This window comes from Macaca fascicularis, chromosome 19, assembly GCF_037993035.2.
Source record: "Macaca fascicularis isolate 582-1 chromosome 19, T2T-MFA8v1.1".
In the NCBI taxonomy this organism is placed as follows: domain Eukaryota; kingdom Metazoa; phylum Chordata; class Mammalia; order Primates; family Cercopithecidae; genus Macaca; species Macaca fascicularis.
Genome location: NC_088393.1, coordinates 46524961 through 46548222, shown reverse-complemented (window position 1 = coordinate 46548222; position 23262 = coordinate 46524961). Strand labels below are relative to the sequence as shown.

General features: G+C 49.3%; 1 protein-coding gene across 4 annotated transcripts in view; it reads right to left on the bottom strand.

The window, feature by feature from the left end:
- Positions 1–23044, bottom strand: part of SUPT5H (SPT5 homolog, DSIF elongation factor subunit) — a 34388-nt gene extending 11344 nt beyond the window's left edge. The window contains exons 1-11 of one of the 4 annotated variants that reach the window (XM_005589194.4): positions 22968–23044; positions 22630–22791; positions 14469–14634; positions 8711–8776; positions 8151–8162; positions 7567–7636; positions 7381–7449; positions 7202–7267; positions 6862–6892; positions 6492–6560; positions 778–1029 (exon numbers count right to left, since the gene is read on the bottom strand). In XM_005589194.4, coding sequence (XP_005589251.1) covers positions 778–1029; positions 6492–6560; positions 6862–6892; positions 7202–7267; positions 7381–7449; positions 7567–7636; positions 8151–8162; positions 8711–8776; positions 14469–14634; positions 22630–22704 — 876 coding nt within the window. In that variant the 5' untranslated portion in view covers positions 22705–22791; positions 22968–23044. The remainder of the gene's footprint in view (positions 1–777; positions 1030–6491; positions 6561–6861; positions 6893–7201; positions 7268–7380; positions 7450–7566; positions 7637–8150; positions 8163–8710; positions 8777–14468; positions 14635–22629; positions 22792–22967) is intronic. The other 3 variants (XM_015441507.3, XM_005589195.4, XM_015441508.3) reach the window with 3 other exon arrangements.
- Positions 23045–23262: the final 218 nt, after the last annotated feature.

Below are 23262 nucleotides of genomic sequence, written 5' to 3'. Positions count from 1 at the left end.
GGACACTCAGTTTGTATTAGGGTCTTGATCCCATCCCACCAGCACTGCCACCTGGGCTACGGCAGCAGCCTCCTCCCTGGTCTCCACGCTCTTGCCCAGTGGTCCCCTCCAGGCTATTCCAGGGTTTCTCAGTCTTGGCACTATTGACTTTTTGGGCCAGGTAATTTTTTGTTGTGGGCAGCCATCCTGTGCATTGGAGGATGTGTGTGTCTAGCATTTCTGGCTTTAACTCGCTAGACGCCATAATCATCAAAATCCTCCCCAGCTGACATAACCAAAAATGTCTCCAGACATTACCAAATGTCCCGTGGGGAAACCTCGCCCTGGCTTGAGAACCAGTGGTCTAGTCTCAACACAGTCACCAGAGAAATCTTATTAACACTGAAGTCAGCCTGTGTCCCTTAGAGACCTCCCAACCTACGCCAGTAAATACCAAAGCCCTTGTGAGCTCCCTGACTCATCTCACGCCATCCCTGCTACAGCCAGTGACTGTGCCATCCTATCTCACAGGCCGCTCCTGCTGCCTACAACACTCCTCCCCAAGAGCTCCACATGCCTCACGCCCTCCGCTCCTTCAGACCTTTACTCAACACGCCTGGGAATGTGCACAGAAAACAGTCATCCATTTCCTGTGTGCTCACAAAACCCAGGCTCTGCTTCACCTCATCTGAGTGGGGTTCTATTCTCCATAGCACAGAGAGTGGGAAGGACAAAAGAAAAGGAAAGGAGAATAGAATGCAGGGACCCTGACCCCCATGCTGCCCCGCCCCCTGGCACCTGAGCAATGTCATCCTTGTAGATGCCCCGCTTGAGGCGGACCCAGGACTTTGGTTTCAGGTTGGCCACCTCCTTCACCACTTTGAGCACATCTGTCATCTCCTTGATGGGCACCATCTGCTGGTTCCAGTAGCCAAGACGCAGGTTGCCCACCCCCTCGATGGCCTGCTTCACGTGGGTCTGCTTGTAGGCCTCCACGTAGATGTAGCCCTTCACGTGCTCTGGTGCCACTACTGACTTGATCTGCAGGGGCTGCAGGGTGAGCCGGTGGAAGGAGGAAACAGTGAGACACAAAGGCTAATAACAGAAATGACTGCCACTCATCAGCAATCCCTCTTCTAGGAATTTATCCCACAGAAACACACTGGCACAATGACATGGATACAAAGGTGTTCCTTACAGAATTATTTATTACAACAAACAAACCAGACTGGAAATTTAAAAATATCCAGGAACAGTAACTAGTTAATTGATGGCTTAATGTACCATGAAATACAATGTTGCAGTTAAAAAAGACAAGAACTGGCCAGCGTGGTGGCTCGTGGTGGCTCACACCTGTAATCCCAGCACTTTGGGAGGCCTAGGGAGGCGGATCACCTGAGGTCTGGGGTCTGAGACTAGCCTGACCAACAGGGAGAAACCCCATCTCTACTAAAACTACAAAATTAGCTGGGTGTGCTGGCACACGCCTGTAATCCCAGCTACTCCAGAGGGTGAGGCAGGAGAATGGCTTGAACCCGGGAGGCAGAGGTTGCGGTGAGCCGAGATTGCGCCATTGCACTCCAGCCTGGGCAACAAGAGTGAAACTCCATCTCGAAAAAAAAAAAAAAAAAACTATCTGGGTGTGATGGCACACGCCTGTAGTCCCAGCTACTCAGGAGGCTGAGCAGGGGGGGACTGCTTAGCCCAGGAGGTTGAGGCTGCAGTGAGCTGAGATCACACCACTGCACTCCAGCCTGGGCAACAGAGTGAAACCCTGTCTCTTAAAAATAAAAAATAAAAGCCGGGCGCGGTGGCTCAAGCCTGTAATCCCAGCACTTTGGGAGGCTGAGACGGGCGGATCACAAGGTCAGGAGATCGAGACCATCCTGGCTAACATGGTGAAACCCCGTCTCTACTAAAAAATACAAAAAGCTAGCCGGGCGAGGTGGCGGGCGCCTGTAGTCCCAGCTACTCGGGAGGCTGAGGCAGGAGAATGGCGTGAACCCGGGAGGCGGAGCTTGCAGTGAGCTGAGATCCGGCCACTGCACTCCAGCCCGGGTGACAGAGCGAGACTCCGTCTCAAAAATAAATAAATAAAATAAAATAAAAATAAAAATAAAAAATAAAATAAAAATTAGATTAACCTGTATGTACTAATATAATATAGAAAGATATCCAACATATGTTCTGTGTAAAAAAGTAATTACAGCCAGCCATGGTGGCTCACGCTTATAGTCCCAACACTTTGGGAGGCCAAGGCAGGTGGATCACTTGAGGTCAGAAGTTCAAGACCAGCCTGACCAACATGGAGAAAGCCCATCTCTACTAAAAATACAAAATTAGCCGGGACTGGTGGCACATGCCTGTCGTCCCAGCTACACAGGAGGCTGAGGCAGGAGAATCGCTTGAACCCAGGAGGCGGAGGTTGTGGTGAGCTGAGATCGTGCCATTGCACTCCAGCCTGGGCAGTAAGAGTGAAACTCCGTCTCAAAAAAAAGAAAAAAAAAAAAAAAAAGGCAACTCTTGAACCAAGAAAGGAGTGGTTACATCAGACAAAATATACTTTAAGGCAAAAATTACTACCAGAGAAAACAAAGAACGTTTTATTTATTTATTTATTTATTCTTTTTTTTTTTTTTTTGAGACGGAGTCTCGCTCTGTCACCCAGGCTGGAGTGCAGTGGCCGGATCTCAGCTCACTGCAAGCTCCGCCTCCTGGGTTCACGCCATTCTCCTGCCTCAGCCTCCCGAGTAGCTGGGACTACAGGCGCCTGCCACCTCGCCCGGCTAAGTTTTTGTATTTTTAGTAGAGTCGGGGTTTCACTGTGTTAGCCAGGATGGTCTCGATCTCCTGACCTCGTGATCCGCCCGTCTCGGCCTCCCAAAGTGCTGGGATTACAGGCTTGAGCCACCGCGCCCGGCCAGAACGTTTTATAACAATAATAAGGTCAATCCATCAAGAAGACAGAATTACAAATGTATATGAAACTAACACAGCCTCAAAATATATGAAGCAGCAACTAACAGAAATGAAGGAAGAAACCCACAACTCGGCGGTAACAATCGTTGACTGCAATACTCTGTTTTCAATAATGGACAGAGCTAGATCCAAGATCAACAAGGGAAGAGAGCACTTGAGCAACAATGTAAGCCAACTAAACCTAACAGCCAGCTATTGACAGAGCATTCCATCTTCAATTTCCACCTACTAAGCGGAAATGGGAAAAAAGAACACTCCATCTAACAGCAGCAGAATGCACTTTCTTCTCAAGGGCATATTGAACTTTCCAGAATAAACCACAGACTAGGCCATAAAACACATCTCAGTAAACATAAAAGAACGGAAATCATATACAGTACATTCTTCACCCATATGTAATGAAGTTAAACCCCAAGAAAAAGATACTTAGGAATTCACAAATACATGGAAACACACTCCTAGATACCAAAACTTATGAGATATGGAAAAACCCATGCTTAGAAGTAAATGTATAGCTGTAAATACCAACTAAAAGAAAAAAAAACAGGCCAGGAGCAGTGGCTCACGCCTGTAATCCCAGCACTTTGGGAGGCCGAGGCGGGTAAATCACTTGAGGTCAGGAGTTCAATACCAGCCTGGCCAACATAGTGAAACCTTGTCTCTACTAAAAATACAAAACTTAAGGCCAGTTGGCCAGGCACAGTGGCCCATGCCTGTAATCCCAGCACGTTAGGAGGCTGAGAGGTGGATTACCTGAGGTCAGGAGTTCAAGATCAGCCTGGTCAACATGGTGAAACCCCGTCTCTACTAAAAATACAAAAAAAAAAAAATTAGCTGGGCATGGTGGAGGGTGTCTGTAATCCCAGCTACTTGGGAGGCTGAGGCAGGAGAATCACTTGAACCCAGCAGGTGCAGGTTGCAGTGAGCCAAGATCACGCCATTGCACTCCAGCCTGGACAACGGTGTGAGACTGTCTCAAAAAAAAAAAAAAAAAAAAAAAAAATTCAGGCTGGGCGCAGTGGCTCACGCCTGTAATTCCAGCACTTCGGGAGGCCGAGGTGGGCCGAAACCCCATGTCTACTAAAAAAACAAAAATCAGCTGGGCGTGGTGGCGGGCGCCTATAATCCCAGCTACTTGGGAGACTGAGACAGGAGAACTGGTTGAACCTGGGAGGCAGCGGTTGCAGTGGGCCGAGACTGCACCATTACACTTTAGCCTGGGCAAGAAGAGTAAAACCCCATCTCAAAAAAAAAAAAACAAACAAAAAATGAAGTCTTGATATATGCTACAACATGGATGAGACTTGAAAACATTAAGTGAAGAAAGTCAGTCACAAAAGGTTAATGATGCCATTTGTATGAACCATCCAGAGTTCACATAGTCAAATCCACAGAGAAAGAAAGTAGATTTGTAGTCACCAGGAGCTGGGAGGAGGGAGGAATGGGGAGTGATGGCTAATAGGTATCGGTTTCTTTTTGTAATAATGAAAATGTCGTGGAATTAGATGGTGATGATGGTTATGAATATACTACAATATATAAAACCCACCACAGTTTACACTTTAAAAAATTAAATTTTAGGCCGGGCACAGTGGCTCAGAACTGCAATCCCCGCACTTTGGGAGGCCAAGGCGGGCGGATCACTTGAGCCAGGAGTTCAAGACTGGGCTGGCCAACATGGTGAAACCCCGTCTCTACTAAAAATACAAAAAAATCAGCTAGGCATGGTGGCAGGTGCCTATAATCACAGCTACTCAGAAGGCTGAGGCAGAGGTTGCAGTGAGCTGAGACCGCACCATTTCACTCCAGCCTGGTCAACAAGAGTGAAACTTCGTCTCAAAAAAAAAAAAGAATAATCGGAGTCATAACGCAAATGAAGTGACTAGAATTTTACCCCAGGGCACCATGTAGGTGGATTTGAGCACATTTTTTTTAATTACTTTTTTTTTTTTTTGGTAGAGACCAGGTGCCACTATGTCACTACGATGTCCAGGATGGCCTTGAACTCCTGGGCTCCAGCTATCCTTTTGCCTCAGCCTCCCAAAATACTGGTATTACGACTAGCCACCACACCTGGCCAAAAGGTACCTTTTCAGCCTCCCTATTGGGGAATCGCATCCCACAAACCCCAGTCTCCCCCATGACAGGCAGGGACACTTACCACTGTAATAATCAGGAAGACATTTCTTCCCCACCCCACCCCACAAGACAGAGTCTCACTGTCACCCAGGCTGCAGTGCAATGGCGCGGTCTTGGCTCACTATAACCTCTGCCTTCCAGGTTCAAGTGATTCTTCTGCCTCAGCCTCCAGAGTAGCTGGGATTACAGTCAAGCGCCACCATGCCCGGCTAATTTTTGTATTTTTAGTAGGGACAGGATTTCACCATGTTGGCCAGGCTGATCTCAAACTGGCTGGTTTCAAACTCCTGACCTGGTGACCCACCCGCCTCAGCCTCCCAAAGTGCTGGGAATTACAGGCATGAGCCACTGCGGCCAGCCTTTGAGGAGGACATTTCAGTACATTTAAATCATAGTTTGCAAACCCTGCAACCATCTACTTGGTCCCACTAGGTCACACCCAGTGGTTCAACAGGTAAAAGCATGATCCCTAGCAGGGATCAAGTTAACTGAGAAAGCTACCAGCCAGCACCCTTTAGAGCATTTGCCCTGGTTCCCAAACTGCCAATTAAGCCTTTGACAACAGCTCTGCTAAGTAAATGCAAGCTGCAGAACAAGTCCTAGCTGACAGCTGGACATAAAGCCACCTAATCCTTTTTTTTTCACGCTGGAGTACAGTGGCACCATCTCAGCTCACTGTAGCCTCTGCTTCCTGGGTTCAAGTGATTCTCCGCCTCAGCTTCCCAAGTAGCTGAGACTATAGGTGTGCACCACGATGTCCGGTTAATTTTTGTATTTTTAGTAGAGACAGGGTTTTATCATGTTGGCCAGGTTGGTCTCGAACTCCTGACCTCAAGTGATCTGCCCACCTCAGCCTCCCAGAGTGCTGGTATTACAGGTGTTAAGCCACTGTGCCCAGCTAAAAGCCACCTAATCCTAATGATGCTGAGAGGCAACCAAGGGGCCCAGAGAGGGGAAGGAAGTGCATCAGAGTCACACAGCTACGAAGTGGCAAGAGCAGGACTCAAATTCTGTCAGTCTAAAGAAAACCTGGGCCTCGGATGCAGCATTTGCTGCCTGGCATGTGGTGAAGAGGGTGACCCCAGCCCAACAGGGCTGGTGAACAGGCAAACCCACTCTCACGAAGAAAAGGTGCAGGAAGCTAGCTGGCTGACTTCCAAAGAGCTACAGGGGTGGCAGGACCCTGCCAGAAATGCAGAGAACAAAGACAACATATCTGTCAAGGCCCAGAGGAGCCCTTCCACTGAGACAGTGGTCTTGTTCTAGCTCAAGCAGCTCACTCAGCAGGCAGCTCTGCTCAGCACAGGGGCACCTGGTGCCCCTGAAGTTGACAATCTCCTTCCCTCTGGGTGTGGCCATGTCTCCCCACCAAGCCGCCTGCCTACCCAACTTACCGTGTCTGTGAACTGGTAGGCAATGAACTTGCGCATCAAGGAAATGGCCGTGGCCCGTTCCTCCCCGATCTGGAAGATGAGAGACAGATTTGAGAGAGGTGACAGGATGGAGAAAAGGACACAGGAAAGGGGGCAGGAGACAGCAGCAAGAAAGATAAAGTAGGAGCAAGAGAGGAGACAGAAAGAAGGATGGACAGCCAGGAAGATGGGATGGGAGATAGCGAGTCAGTAACGTGGAGTGGGGGACGGAGACAGAAGGACCAAGTGACTGACAGGCCACAGAGACCTGGGTCAGATAGACACTTCTTCCCCACAAAGCAGCCTCCCTCATTCTCCTGCCTCCTCCAAGCTCCAAGGTCAGAGCACGTACCTTACATTTGACAGTCCACAGATTGGGATCCCTAAGCAGCAGAGGAAAAGGAAGCCCTTCAGTGAAGCTGGATCTTCAGCAACAAACAGATGAACCCCCAGGGCCACCCTCTTCCTCTGTTTTCACACCCAGGTTCCCCCATACTCAGTGGCTTCCCCACGCTTCTCTCCATGAGCAAGAGGAAAGAGAAAGTGCCACCTTCCCCTCCCTACCCCTGCCATCCACCACACTGTCTGTGTGACTCTGCCCCGACTTATTTCAGGGAGCCACCTGTTTGGGCACCATCACCCCATACAAGATTCGCACCCCAGCACGGCCCCCACCATCCCAACCCCCTTACTTGACTCCTGGGAGTAGCTGCTGCTGGGTGATGTCGTCTGAGAGCTCATCAGATCCTCCGTATACCCTGAAGGGAGGAGGGCAGTCAGGAAGGAAGGGATGAAGCTCTGTCAGACCCCTGCCCCTTCCTGCTTAGGGACCACCTGCTCCCCACCCCACCTGCCCCCGCCATGCCCTTACGTCTCTCCCACAGATGACTTGGCATATTTCTTCATGTAATACTCGCCCAGTTCTTCTTCTCGCTGGTCCCTGGAACGTGAACGGGGAAGCAAACACGAATTGAAGGTTGAGGAGAGCCGGTGGGCTGACCTACCCCCAAATCTCCCCACAGGAGACAATCCCACCATGTTTCCCTTCCTTGCCCACCTCCAGAGGTTTTGCAGGCGGCGAGCCCCAGAACGATCTTCATCCAGGACAACATTATCAATATTGGAGGCTGAAAACAAATGGGCAGAGGGTGTGAGCAATGGCAGGTGGAGGGCAGGGGCCTGGAGAAAGTAGGGGCGTGCAGCTAAGAGGGTCAGGGTTTGGCCCTGGGGCAGGAAGATGACATCTCACAGAGGAAATTCCAACCCCTCATCCCCTACTCTGTCCTACTCAGCATCCTGCTTCTTGTCAAAAAGACTGGGGATCGGGCCCAGCAAGCTGGGGGGCTTCCAGCTGTTCCCATCTCAAAGTCACTGTCCAGGCACATCCTGGACTGCACCCCACCCTACACACAGCTACCACCCACAAATGCACAGTCCCAGACAGACACATCCATGCTTTTCCAGGTCAACAACTGGGATAGACCTGGCCCCAGAACTCCCTGACTCTGGAGCCTACATGGGTCAGAGCCTCCAGGGCCAGACCAGGGCTGGTGGGGAGGCGGTGAGGGCAGGTGCCTCAGGAAGGAGGAAATGTCAGGATATGGGAGGAAGGTTAGGGAATCACACTTTTCAGATTCTTACCTTCAATCTCTTCTACTTGGAGGAAGAGGAGGTGGTGGTGGTGGTTGTGGTGGTGGTGGTGGTGGTGGTGGGCGAGGGCAGACAAAGTATGAGCCAAATTATAGCAGCAAAATCAACCAATGGGTTGGGGAAGGGGAAGGGAGGGACACAGAAAGGTTGAAAATCAAAAGTAAAGGCCAGGCACCAGGTGGTTGGGGAGAAGCCGAAATGTATGAGGCGCACAGAACGGAAAATAACGGGGAAAGGGGGGCACTGGCCCAGGAAGTGGGGGGTATCTTGGGACAGAGCTCGCCCACCCTACAACCCCAGAAGGGATTCACTGGGCCCTGGGATCCCAGAGTCCTCTCCCCACAACATCCCCACCCCACAGCCCCACCCCCCACTCATGGGCCTAAAAGGAAAAAGCAGGGAGCTGGTCTCTCTGGGAAGGACAGAAAGAAGCAAGGTGAGGACGGTGGGGGTTGGGGTGTACAGGGGATGGGGGGTGGGGGGAATGGGCTCTGAAGACCTGTCAGCCACCCTCTTCCCAGTAGTCTTGTGGAGGCAGGACCCACACACACCTTTCTCTAGGATGTCCTCTGCTCCATCCTCCCACTGGTCCTCGTCCTCATACTCATCGTCGACATCTGAAATGGAAAGGCCCAGTGGTAAGGGGCAAAGGTGAACAGCTCCCAGGACACGAAGCATCTCCTCTGGAAGATGTGCACTACAAATCCCCACTGCACAGAGGAGGACACTGAGGCTCCGACAGGGAGGCACTCGTCCGGGGCCATGCCACAGAGCTGGTGCACGCAGCAGGGTCGAGGGGGACATACAGCTCTAACTAGCTCTGTAAGTCATTCCCTCTCCTTACTCCACTCCCAAATCCCTTTTAAAAAACTAAGATCAACGTAAGCAAGAAGGAAAGTTCCCTCCCAACTATCAAAAATGATCAGTAGACACCACCTTTTTTAAAAGATGGTTCGTGGTCTGTTGGTTTTATGATTCTCGTACATTTATAACAGCTAATGCTGAGAGCATACTATACACCCTACCCTGTTCTGAGTACCTGACACAGGTTCCTCACTGATCTTCCTGGCAAACCCGAGGGAGGCATTGTCGCTGTTCCTATTTTACAGCAAGGGCTCCGAGACCCAGAGAGATGAAGGAACCTGCCCACAGACTCAGCTGGGATCTGAGAGGCAGTCTGGCTCCGTGGTCCATGTACTTAATCTCTTCACTATGTTGCATGTACTGCTTTGTAGGTATCAAACATTACACTAAAAACTTAATACACGCACATAATGAAAAACTCCAATGTTATAGAGAATGTAGTATCAATTAAGTCTCCCTCCCATTTCTAACCCCTAGTATCTCAGTAACCTTTCTCAAAGGCAACTCCCTGACTAGTTGCTTGCCTAGAGATGATCTACGTACATATATGAAGTCCATGTAAGGCTGGACGTGGTGGCTCACACCTGTAATCTCAACACTTTGGGAGGCTGAAGTGGGAAGATCACTTGAGCCCAAGAGTTTGAAACCGGCCTGGACAACATAGTGAAACCCCCTAAATCCAAAAACTTAAAAAATCAGTTAGGGTTGCGGATGGTGGCTCACGCCTGTAACCCCAGAGCTTTGGGAGGCCGAGGCGGGTGGATCACGAGGTCAGGAGCTCATGATCAGCCTGGCCAAGATGGTGAAACTGCGTCTCTACTAAAAATACAAAAAATTAGTTGGGTGTGGTGGTGGGCACCTGTAATCCCGGCTACTTGGGAGGCTGAGGCAGAGAAATGCTTGAACCCGGGAGGTGGAGGTTGCAGTGAGCCAAGATCACGCCACTGCACTCCAGCCTGGGTGACAGATGGAAACTCTGTCTCAAAAAAAAAAAAAAAAAAAAAAAAAAGTCTAGTCAGGCCTGATGGTGCACACCTGTGGTCCCAGCTACTCAGGAGGCTGAAATGGGAGGATCACTTGAACCTGGGAGGTAGAGGCTGCAGTGAGCCATGATCGTGCCACTGCACTCCAGCCTAGGAAACAGAGTAAGATCCTGTCTTTAAAAAAAAAAAAAAAGGGCCCGGTACAATGGCTCATGCCTGTAATCCCAGCACTTTGGGAGGCTGAGATGGGTGGACCACCTGAGGTCAGGAGTTTGAGACCAGCCTGGCCAACATGGTGAAACCCCGTCTCTACTAAAAACACAAAAAGTAGCCAAGAGTGGTGGCGCACGCCTATCCCAGCTACTCGGGAGGCTGAGGCAGGAGAGTTGTTTGAATCTGTGAGGCAGAAGTTGCAGCGAGCTGAGATCACGCCACTGCACTCCAGCCTGGGCGAGAGAAACTCCATCTTAAAAAAAAAAAAAAAAAAGAAGAGGCTGGGCGCAGTGGTTGACGCCTGTAATCCCAGTACTTAGGGAGGCCAAAGCAGGTGGATCATGAGGTCAGGAGTTTGAGACCAGCCTGACCAACATGGCAAAACCCTGTCTCTACTAAAACTACGAAAATTAGTTGGGCGTAGTGGCAGGCACCTGTAATCCCAGCTACTCGGGAGGCTGATGCAGAAGAATCACTTGAAACCAGAAGGTGGAGGTTGCAGTGAGCTGAGATTGCACCACTGCACTCCAGCCTGGGTGAAAAAGCAAAACTCCATCTCAAAAAAAAAAAAAGAAGAAAAGAAAAGAAATGCATGTAATCCATCCCATTGCCACTGTTCCCTGCACGTAATTTTTGTTTGTTTTTTTGAGACCAAGTCTTGCTCTGTTGCCCAGGCTAGAGTGCAGAGATCTCAACTCACAGCAACCTCCACCTCCCAGGTTCAAGCAATTCTCCTGCCTCAGTCTCCCAAGCAACTGGGACTACAGGTGCCCACCATTGTGCCTGGTTAATTTTTGTATTTTTAGTAGAGACAGGGTTTCCCCATCTTGGCCAGATTGGTCTCGAACTCCTGGCCTCAGATGATCCACCCGCCTCAGCCTCCCAAAGAGCAGGGATTACAGGCATAAGCCACCACACCCAGCCACATGTAATTCTTTAACACACTATTCTGTACCTTTCTTTTTTTCTCAACACTACTACAAACTCAGAGCTCTCCCACAGGAGCACAAGCTTCATATGCTATATGGCCCATAATTTGTTTAACCAGGCCCTGATCATCAATAAACATTTAGGTCACCAAATTTTACAACTGCGAACAGGACTACAACATGCATCTTTGTTCTCATGTCTTCATGTACTCATGCAAGTTTAACCATAAAGTAAATTCTAAAGAGGAACTGCTGGGTCAAAGGGTTCCTGCATGTTAAATGCTAACATGCACCGCCACATAGCCTTCCACACAGGCAGTGCCCACCAACACTTCCACCACCAACATATGGGTGTCCCTGGGAGCCCACAGCTGTCACCCAGCATGGCATCCATTCTCTTGCTCTCCAGGAACATCCAGAGCACCTCCTGTCCCTTTGACAATAAACTAGTTTTCTTCTCAGGTAAAAGAGTCCCAGGAAAACACAGGATGTGTTCTAAGTAATCTCTCTTCCCATAGGTAAGGGAAAACAAGCACATTAATTATCATCATGGACGTATGAACTAGTCTTATCTTTTCAGGAACTGACATTTGGCCATAAATATCAAAAATCTTTTTTAAAAAAAATGCGGCCAGGCATGGTGGCTCATGCCCGTAATCCCAGCACTTTGGAAGGCCAAGGCGGGCAGATCACAAGGTCAGGAATTCGAAACCATCCTAGCTAACACAGTGAAACCCCGTCTCTACTAAAAATACAAAAAATCAGACGGGCGTGGTGGCATGCGCCTGTAGTCCCAGCTACTCAGGAGGCTGAGGCAGGAAAATCAGTTGAACCCAGGAGGGAGAGGCTGCAGTGAGCCATTGCGCCACTGCACTCCAGCCTGGGGGACAGAGTGAGACTCTGTCTCAAAAAAAAAAAAAAAAAAAAATTGCACCACCTTTGCCTAGGAATTTGACTGATAGGGATTTAACAGGTAGAACAGAGATTTTTCATCTGGGGTGGTCTGTGTTAGATGAAAAAACTACAGCTCCTATTTTCAGTAATCTGGAACTGAAATTTAGCATTTACATCAGCTACATACAATGGCAACAAACCACACAATGTTAGCTGTGTCACTGGCTCTTTCACAGCACATTACAGCTGTAGGTATCTCAAGGCAGCATTTACATTCACTGCTACTCAAAAATTAGATTCTTAGACTATCTACAAAATCTTATTATCTAAATATGTTAACAAAGAAACATATGCACCAAAATGTTCTTTTTAAATATTCTGATAACTGTATTTCAATAAATTGTCCTCTATGGAATCCTATGTATTTTGTTTTATGCATTTCAGAAGATGGTTCTGAGAAGGGAACAGGGTTTCACCAGACCACAAAAGGGGCCACAGCACAAGAAAGGTTAAGAACTTTGGTCTAGATAATAAATTGTATGCATGTGTTTAAGTATGTATGAAGATGTTCACAGCATTACTGCATGTGCTGTGACACAAACAAACTTCAATATCCAACAAGAGCCTGGTTAAATAAAACACATTACACAATGAAACACTGTGCAATCATTGGAAAAAAACAAATATTTTAATACTATTGATGATAATACTGACAGCAGCTAATGTTTATTGAGCACTTAGGCGTCAGAAGACGTTCAGAAAATTTTCTTTTTTGAGACAGGGTCTCACTCTGTTGGCCAGGCTGGAGTGCAGTGGCTCAATCACAGCCTACAGCAATCTCGACCGCCTGGGCTCAAGCGAGCGTCCTACCTCAGCCTTCTGAGTAGCTGGGACTGCAGGCGCAAGCCACCAAGCCCGGCTAATTTTTTGTTGTTGTTGTTGTCAGACATGGGGTCTTGCGATATGCAAATTCCTGAGCTAAAACAATCCTCCACCTTGGCCTCCCAAAGTGCTGGGATTACAAGCGTGAGCCACTGCACCGGCCCAGAAACTTTCCTTATTATACACCTTGAGTCATTTAACCTAAGCTGTCTCTGTTTCTCTACTTTTGCAACTGTGGAACGATAAAAAGCAGTTTACAGAAAAGTGGTTATAACGTGGACCTACGTAACCTTAACAAGTAACAACCCTGTTTTCTGAGGGCTTTTCCTAGGTTAGGCATTACATTCTAGGTCGCCATCAACTTAACGAGCTTTATATGCATGGTCCCCCAAATCCTCGCCATATCCCTGCTGTAACAGAAAGAACTATTTCCCCCTTGCACTGAGAGAGGAGGAGACTCAGTGACACATAGGACGCTGTCCAGGGCTACATGGAGAAAACAGTGGAGCCAGGCTAGAAGGGCCCCAAATCTGTCAGACTACCTTTTCAGGTTACCTAATTTCAAGTCATTTGAGCTTTCCATGACAAGTACAAACCACTGTCAGATTTTAAAAGATCATAATGGTGCCAGGCGCAGTGGCTCACACCTGTAATCCCAGAACTTTGGGAGGCCGAGGCAGGCAGATCATGAGGTCATGAGTTCAGACCAGCCTGACTGACATGGTGAAACCCTGCCTCTAATAAAAATACAAAAATTAGCCAGGCGTGGTAGCACACGCCTGTAATACCAACTACTCAGGAGGCAGAGGAAGGAGAATCGCTTAAACCCAGGAGGTAGAAGTTGCAGTGAGCTGAGATCGCGCCACTGCACTCCGGCCTGGGCAACAGAGTGAGACTCCATCTCAAAAGAAAAAAAGATCATAATGATCCTGTGATTGTGTGTGTTTTTTTGTTTTGTTTTTTGGTTCGAGACGAGCCTAGCCAACATGGTGAAATCCCGTCTCTACTAAAAGCACAAAAATTATCTGGGCATGGTGGCAGCCGCCTGTAATCCCAGGTACTCACAAGGCTGAGGCAGGAGAATCGCTTGAACCCAGGGGGCGGAGGTTGCAGTTAACCAAGATCGCACCATTGCACTCCAGCCTGGGCAACAAGAGCGAGACTCTGTCTCAAAAAAAATATATGGATATATGGCTGGGCGCGGTGGCTCACGCCTGTAATCCCAGCACTCTGGGAGGCTGAGGCGGGTGGATCATGAGGTCAGGATATCGAGACCATCCTGGCTAACACGGTGAAACCCCGTCTCTACAAAAACTACAAAAAATTAGCTGGGTGTGAAGGCACATGCCTATAATCCCAGCTACTTGAGAGGTCGAGGCAGGAGACTCGCTTGAACCTGGGAGGTGGAGGTTGCAGTGACCCGAGATCGCACCATTGGACTCCAGCCTGGGTGACAAGAGCAAAACTCTGTCTCAAAAAAAAGAAATGGAACTAGAAGTGGAAGCTCAGCCTCTGCTCAGCACTGGCCCAGCACTGTGACATACCAGCCTCATCCAGAATGAAGCCTCCATGGCGGGGTTTCTTGGGGGGCCGGTCATCATCTTCTTCCTCCTCTTCCTCATCATATTCCTCCTCCTCTTCCTCCTCTTCTTCTTCCTCAGGCTCTTCTTCCTTCTCACTGCCCGCCGCACTCCGCCGTTCTTCCTCTACCTACAGGTGTCAGGCAGGGTTGTAGCACCAGAATTCTACTACCCCAAAATCCGAAAACCAAGTTCCCCACCCTAAATCTGACCTCAGATCGCCCTGGTCAATCACAGCCCCCTTTGCCCTGCATACACCCCTTTCACTCTAGCCTGCTCTCTGGTTACCATTCTATCTCAGCAACAGCACTGCCATCTCCCCAGCCACTCAACCAACCCTGGGAGTTGACCTGGGCTTCTCCCTGCACTAGATTTCTTGCTCACTTTCCAGCGGGTCTTTAACTATAATAGCTCGATGAAGCTTGGTCCTTGGGCCTCATTTCTTTTCCTTTCTTTTTTTTTTTTTTGAGATGGAGGCCCACTCTGTCTCCCAGGCTAGAGTGCCGTGGCACAATCTCAGCTCACTGCAACCTCCACCTCCTGGGTTCAAGCAATCCTCCTGCCTCAGCCTCCTGCGTAGCTGGGATTACAGGCATGCGCCACCACACCTGGCTAATTTTTGTATTTTTTTAGTAGAGACAGGGCTTCACCATGTTGGCCAGGCTGGTCCTGAACTCCTGACCTCAGGTGATCCACTCGCCTCTGCCTCCCAAAGTGCTGGGATTACAGGTGTTAGCCACAGCAACCAGCCCATCTCTTCCCATTCGACAACTCCCCAAGGCCAACTTGTCCTCTCCCTTGGTGGTGGGGGACATCTCTGTGACAGTGACTCCCATCTCTGTTTCTAGTCCACACTGCTCACCAAGATCACTGGCCAGCCCTGTTGCTAATTCTGTGGCCATTCTGTATTCCCTACCATCCCAGCAGCGTCTGGCACTCCAACCATGCCCTCCCTGGAGAAATGTTCCTCTCTTGGCTTCTGCTGTACCATGCTCTCCTGGTTTTTCTCAAAACTCCAACGGCTCCTCTTCAAGCTCCTCTTACTATTAACCCCTTCAAGTCTGACATCAATTACCAGGGCTCAGTCCAGGGCCACTTTGTTCTCCCTCCATGCACTCTCTCCCAGGACATTTTACCTTCCATGACCCCAGTTCCTGTCTCTACAGACGACACCCTCATCTGTCTCTAGACTCCCACCTTTTTCCAGAATTCAAGACCTCCATGCACCAGCAGCATCCTGGATGCCTCCCCCAGATGTCCTCTGAGCCTTTTCATACCAACTGTGTCCCAAACTGACCTCAACGTCTTCCCCTAGACCTGTGCTGGCCTCCTCCAATTACCGACAGGCACCAAATCCTCATCCTTTCTGCCTGTGAACATCATTTCTCCAACCCATCCTTTCCCCCCAGCCCCATACATCTGAGCCTAGGCCACGACACTGCCCTCTAACCCCTGGATCCTTACCCCAGCCTCCTCCCTACTCTCCTGGCCTCTAATCCCTCTTTCCATACCAGCAACAACATTAATGGATGCATACCGAACTTCAATCTTTAACTCATTAACTTCACAACTTCTTCCATGTCATTACTACAATCTATTTACCTAACACAGGTTGAGCATTTCTTTTTTTTTTTTTTTGAGACGGAGTCTCGCTCTGTCGCCCAGGCTGGAGTGCAGTGGCTGGATCTCAGCTCACTGCAAGCTCCGCCTCCCAGGTTTACTCCATCCTCCTGCCTCAGCCTCCCGAGTAGCTGGGACTACAGGCGCCCGCCACCTCGCCCGGCTAGTTTTCTGTATTTTTTAGTAGAGATGGGATTTCACCGTGTTAGGCAGGATGGTCTCGATCTCCTGACCTTGTGATCCACCCGTCTCAGCCTCCCAAAGTGCTGGGATTACAGGCTTGAGCCACCGTGCCCAGCTGAGCATTTCTTTTTTTGTGTGTGTGATGGTGTCTCGCTCTGTTGCCCTGGCTGGAGTGCAGTGGCGCGATCTCGTCCCACTACAATCTCCACCTCCAGGGTTCATGCCATTCTCCTGCCTCAGCCTCCCCAGTAGCTGGGACGACAGGAACACACCACCAGGCCCGGCTAATTTTTGTTGTATTTTTTAGTAGAGACAGGGCTCCATCATGTTAGCCAGTATGGTCTCGATCTCCTGACCTCATGATCTGCCCGCCTCAGCCTTCCAAAGTGCTGGGATTTTGGGAGTAAGCTACCGCGCCCAACCAGGTTGAGTATTTCTAATCCAAAAAATCTGAAATCTGGTCAGGCACAGTGGCTCACGCCTGTAATCCCAGCACTTTAGGAGGCTGAGGCGGGTGGATCACCTGACATCAGGAGTTCAAGACCAGCTTCGTCAACATGGTGAAACCCCATCTCTACTAAAAATACAAAAGCTAGCCCTGCGTGGCGGTGGGCACCTGTAATCCCAGCTACTCAGGAGGCTGAGGCAGGAGAATAACTTGAAACTGGGAGGTAAAAGTTGCACTGAGCCGAGATTGTGCCACTGCACTCCAGCCTGGTCAATGGACCAAGACGCTGTCAAAAAAACAAACAAAAAAACTGAAATCTGAGAGGCTTCAAAATCTGAAACTTTTTCAGCACTGACATAATGCTCAAAGGTCATACTCAGGCCGCATGCGGTGGCTCACGCGGCTCACTTGAGGTTAGGAGTTCAAGATCAGCCTGGCTAACGTAATGAAGCCCCATCTCTACCAAAAATAAAAATAAAAAAAAATTAGCCGGGCATGGTGGCGCATCTGTAGTCCCAACCACTTGGGAGGCTAAGGCAGAAGAATTGTTTGAATCTGGGAGGCACAGGTTGCAGTGAGCCAAGATCACACCACTGCACTCCAACCTGGGTGACACAGTGAGACTCTGTCTCAAAAAAAAAAAAGGTCATGTTCAAAGTAAATGTTCACTGGAGCATTCTGGATTTTCAGATTAGGGAATGCTCCAGTGTAAATATTACAAAATCAAAAAAAAAAAAAAAAAAAAATCCAAAATCTGAAACACTTCTTGTCCCAAGCATTTTGGATAACATTCAATGTGTATTTTCTTCAAATCCATTCACGTTCTTAACATTTCTATGTTATGCAATGTTTCAAATTTTAAAACTTTCTGAAGGTTTGTTATAAACACAAGGTAACTATAAAGATAAAAGCAAAACAATGTTATTAAGACCCAGCAAGATACTGTTGCCTGCTGCAGGCTCTAAGCTCTAAGCCTAAGGCCTATTCTCCCACCCAGAGGCGTTCAAGACCCAGAAGCACTAAAATGAAATTTTCTCATAACCCAATCAAGACAAGACACACAACTGAAAAGGAAATATTCTCACTAAATTATTCAATGTAGCTTAAGGTCTTGTCTTTATTCCACCTAAAAGCACCTCTCATCATCCCCAACCTAGAATATACGGTACAGTCTTGGAAAACTGTGATCTAAAACATGAACCTGCCAGGCGCGGTGGCTCAAGCCTGTAATCCCAGCACTTTGGGAGGCCAAGGCGGGCGGATCACGACGTCAGGAGATTGAGACCAACCTGGCTAACACGATGAAACCCGTCTCTACTAAAAATACAAAAAAATTAGCCAGGCATGGTGGCGGGCTCCTGTAGTCCCAGCTACTTGGGAGGCCGAAGCAGAAGAATGGCGTGAACCCAGGAGGCGGAGCTTGCAGTGAGCCGAGATCGCGCCACTGCACTCCAGCCTGGGCGACAGAGCAAGACTCCATCTCAAGAACACCACCACCACCACCAACAACATGAACCTGACCATTTGGTCCCCTGCCCAGCTTCAGCCAGCCTGGACTAGAAGCACATGCTCTGCCTGCTGCCTCTCCCCATTTCCCACCCTTCAGGACTGCCTCCCCATCACCAGGCCTCAGCTGCACTCAACTACTTGCACCATGCTCTCTCAGTGCTGGCCATCATCCATGCTGGTTCTTTGTATAAAAAGTCTCCTCTGGGGCTGGGTGCAGTGGCACGTGCCTATAATCCCAGCTACTCAGGAGGCTGAGGCAGGAGAATCACTTAAACCCGGAAGGCAGAGGTTGCAGTGAGCCAAGACTGTGCCACTACACTCCACCGTGGGAGACAGAGCGAGACTTCATCTCCAAAAAAAAAAAAAAGTGTGCCCCCCATTAATACTTCAACTAAAATATTCCCTCCCTAGCTGGGCATGGTGGCTCACACCTGTAATCCCAACACTTTGGGAAGCCAAGGTAGGAGGATCACTTGAGCCCAGGAGTTTGAGACCAGCCTGGACAATCTGACAAAGCCCTGTCTCTACCAAAAATACAAAACTTAACCAGGCATGGTGGCAGATTCTTGTTGTCCCAGCTCATTGGGAGGCTGAAGTAGGAGGATTGCTTGTTCCTCAGGAGGTTGAGGTTGCAGTGAGTCGAGACCATACCACTGCACCCCAGCATGGGTGCAAAGTGAGACCCTGTCCCAAAAAAAAAAAAAAAAAAAAAGGGCTGAGCAAGATGGCTCATGCCTATAATCCCAGCACTTTGGGAAGCTGAGGCAGGCAATCACTTGAGGTCAGGAGTTCCAAGACCAGCTTGGCCAACATGGTGAAACTCCATCTCTACCAAAAATATAAAAATTAGCCAGGTGTGGTGGCATACCCCTGTAATCCCAGCTACTCAGGAAGCTGAGAGAGGAGAATTGCTTAACCATGAGGTAGAGGCTGCAGTGAGCCGAGATCACGCCACTGCACTCCAGCCTGGGTGACAGAGCAAGACATCATCTCAAAAAAAAAAAAAAAAAACCAACCTTCCTCCTGCAGGCAGCCACCCCCGCCCCCTCTCCCCCGAGCAGAGTCAGGCACATCCTCTACGCTCACAATTCTCTGTGCTCCCTCCATCACAGCCCTGACCACCGTGAGCCTCCCAATAGTAGGGTCCAGTTCATCTCAGGCACCGCTGGGTCCCCCAACATCACCCAGCCCAGGGCCAAGCACAGAAGACTTCAGAAATATTTGCTTAACACATAATCTTGACTAGCCCACAATGAAGCGCGTTTTAACAACCCAAACTATGACAGGACCACAGGCTGATTTCTAGGAACCTTGTCATCAGTCCCCCTCTGCCAGGTCCCAGAGAAGCCTCTTTACAAACCTGGCTCCTCCCTCCCAGTGGAGAGAGTCCCCGCCACTCTCTGCATCACCTCAGGGCTTGGATGTGCTCTTACTGTCCTCAACATCCCCTGCAGTAACTGTGTATCTATAAAACTCTCTCTGCCCTGAGACTGAGATCTCCGTAAGGGAGGCTATGACCCCAACATGACAAGTCAAGGAACATTTGTTGAAATAAATGAACAAGTTACTGTAGCTGTGATGGGTGAACCAGCAGCTCCCTTCAAAAGTAGCTCATTATTTGCCATCCATCCCTACCTGTCTAGCCACAGAACCCTGTCCTGCAAGGACTATGTCACCATTTGGCTGTCTGAAAAGGTCATCCAATCCTGTTCCTGGCGGTGGGGACAGGCCTCACACTGCCCTCCTGCCTCACCTGGTAACTGAAGAGGAGCCAGCAGGGAGGAGTCAAGTATGGTGTAGTGCTGGGGAAATTAGACTAGTACAGCGCAAACGAGAATGTCCCAGACAGGAAATGGAACTGGGGATCTTGGTCTCATTTCCACCAGACTTTAACCAACAAGCAGTGTCTCCAAGCCATGAATCAGAGACCAAGAATCCAGTGCTACAGCTTAGAGAAAAGGCCCTCCCTGTCACTCCCCCACTCATCCCTCCCCCACCACAGCATCCCAATTTCTCCAACTATTCACTACCAGGCACCTCCCCAAAGGGCACAACAAAGACTGGCAATCAAATGTCCACATAGGATAAGCAGGCAACATAAATGAGTGGGACAAATCACCCAAAACACATGGCACTCTCCATCTACCAAACAATTTCCAGAACACAGCCACGTGAAATCTCTTCCTTTTCTTCACTCTGCCACGAGGCAAGCAAGATGATAAATGGCAACTAACATATCCTGGGAACTGGAGAAAATTCCCAGCTGTAAGTAGGACAGCCACTCATCAAGCAAACGGCTGCTCTGCAGAACAACCCTGGGTCCCAGCGTGCCAGCTCCTTCCACTTTCCCAGAAAAAGCAAGAAATCTTAATCTTTATGATAAATCTCCCTCACAAGCATTGGCAACTTATTTAAAAAGCCAATTGAAGTTTCTGTGCATCAAACAAGAGATCTATAATCACCCTGTCACCTATTTACTAGTTTATGATTGCTGCCTACTAAATGTCAACTCCAAAAAAGTAAAGATTTCCTACCAGACACCTGGGAAGTAAGTGGAACACAGTAGTAGATGGAAATACTGATTTGTTCAACGAACGAATAAAACTAAAATAAGTTTAAAAGGAGGATACTGGGCTTGGTGCAGTGGCTCACGCCTGTAATCTAGCACTCTGGGAGGCCAAGGAGGGTGGATCACCTGAGGTCAGGAGTTCAAAACCAGCCTGGCCAACATGGGGAAACCTCATTTCTACTAAAAATACAAAAATTAGCCTGATGTGGTGGTGGATGCCTGTAATCCCAGCTACTCGGGAGGCTGAGGTTGCAGTGGGCCGAGATCATGACAATGCACTCCAGCCTGTGCCAACCTATGGAGATGCTGTCTCAAAAAAAAAAAAAAAGAATAATGGCAAATAAAAGAACATTTGAAATCAGAAATGCCCCAGGAAATGTTGGTTTTTTGGTTCCCGGAACAGAAGTACTCAAGAGACCCAAAGCCAGAGTGATCCTTTCAAAACATTAGATCATATCTTCACTTGCTCACACTTTTTCGAGGTTTCATTTTACTCAGTTAAAACCAAATTCCTTACCACAGCTTTCAAGATCCTATATGACCTGGCTCCCATAAATTCTTCGTTGCACTCACTCTGATCCAACCAAACTGGACCCCCTTTTTTTAGGCGGTGGTGGGGAGACAAAGTCTCACTCTGTCACTCAGGCTGCAGTGCAGTGGTACCATCACAGCTCACTGCACCTTCACCTTATGGCTCAAGTGATCTTCCCACCTCGGCCTCCCAAGTAACTGGGACTACAGGAGCGTGCCACCAAGCTCAGCTAATATTTTTGTAAGACAGAGTCTTGCTCTGTCGCCCAGGCAGCAGTGCAGTGGCGCGATCTCAGCTCACCACAATCTCCATCTCCCTGGTTCAAGCGATTCTCAGCCTCAGCCTCCTGAGCAGCTGGGATTACAGGTGGGCGGCACCAAACCCAGCTAATTTTTTTGTATTTTTAGTAGAGACAGGGTTTCACCATGTTGGCCAGACTGGTCTTGAACTCCTGACCTCATGTGATCCACTGCCTTGGCCTCCCAAAGTGCTGAGATTACAGGTGTGAGCCACCAAGACCGGCCTCAGCTAATTTTTTTATATTTTTGTAGAGACAGGGCCCCACTATGTTGCCGAGATTGCCCTCGAACTTCTGGGCTCAAGTGAACCTCCCAGCTTGGCCTCTCAAATCCTCGTTAATCCTTGAACACGGCAGACACACTTCCATCTTTGTACCTGCTGGTCCCCCTCACTGGAATACTCCACTTCCAGCTAACCACGACTCACTCCCTCACCTCCAACAAGTCACGCTGATGACCCTATTGCAAGTGCAACCAGGACTCTCCATTCCCCTTTTCTGTTCTCCTTTTCTCCAGAGTACCTTCTAGCTTACTATATAGTCCATTCCTTGGCTATATTTATTTACATTCCCGAAGGCAGACATTTTTAAAATCTGCTTTGTTTACTGGTGTACCCCAAAGACAAAGAATTGCACCTGGTACGTAGTGGGCACTACAAATAAATTTCTGGAATGACTAGACGTAACCAAAAAAAAAAAACAACTAATGCTGAGTGCTTACTATATGCACACAGAGTAAACTTCAAAAACATCACCTGTTATCTCACTGGACCTAACATATTTCTCGCCTCCAGAACCTGTCCCCTTACTTGTCTTCGACTTGCCTAATTCTCTATCTCTTGCGATAATCTGGGAGTTCCCAGAAGCCAGAGTCCGCTGTGAACCCCTCGAGCCTCCCACAGTGGGCTTTCTACCCGGAGTCCTGCCCCCAGGTGCAATGTCTCCCCCGGCGCCCCAGCCACAGACCTCGGCCTCCTCGCCGTCACTGCTGCGCTCGCTGTCCTCCTCCTCGGAAAAGTTGCTGTCCTCGCTGTCCGACATCTTCCGCTGCTGCTGGGAAAGACAGCAGCCTCAGCGCGTCCCACAGTCCTGCTCGCCACCCCAAGCCTCAGTTTCCCCGCTGGTTCCCTGGGAGAAGAAAACCCCTTAGCGCGCTTCCGGCAGGCTTGTTTTGGCAATTGCGAACTGGAGTGCGGACCCCCTCCTACGCCACATGCTAGACCTCCCCAGTTTCCAAATCTGTTCTCTACACCTCCTCGGCCTCCGGCGGCCCCCGGAACTGCCACCTCTGCACACGCACTTACCGCTCGGGCTCCACCTCCGCCTTTGGTACCAGCTGCTGTTCGCACGACGCCCGGCTGGGGCTGACGGGTCCTCTCGCGAGAACCTATCCGTTGGCCTCGCCTAACACGAGATTTCCGGGGCTGGCCCAGGCGACGCACTTCCAGGTCGCCATCTTGAGAGAGGCAGGGCTAGCCTAGGCGGAGTGAGGGGGCGACATCTGCGGAGGGTCGGGAGGGGAAAGGTTTTTTTTTTAACCGCCGACTCGGCCTTTTCCAGGCTGGGACTCGTGTTTGAATTGAGTGAGCCGTTTGTTCG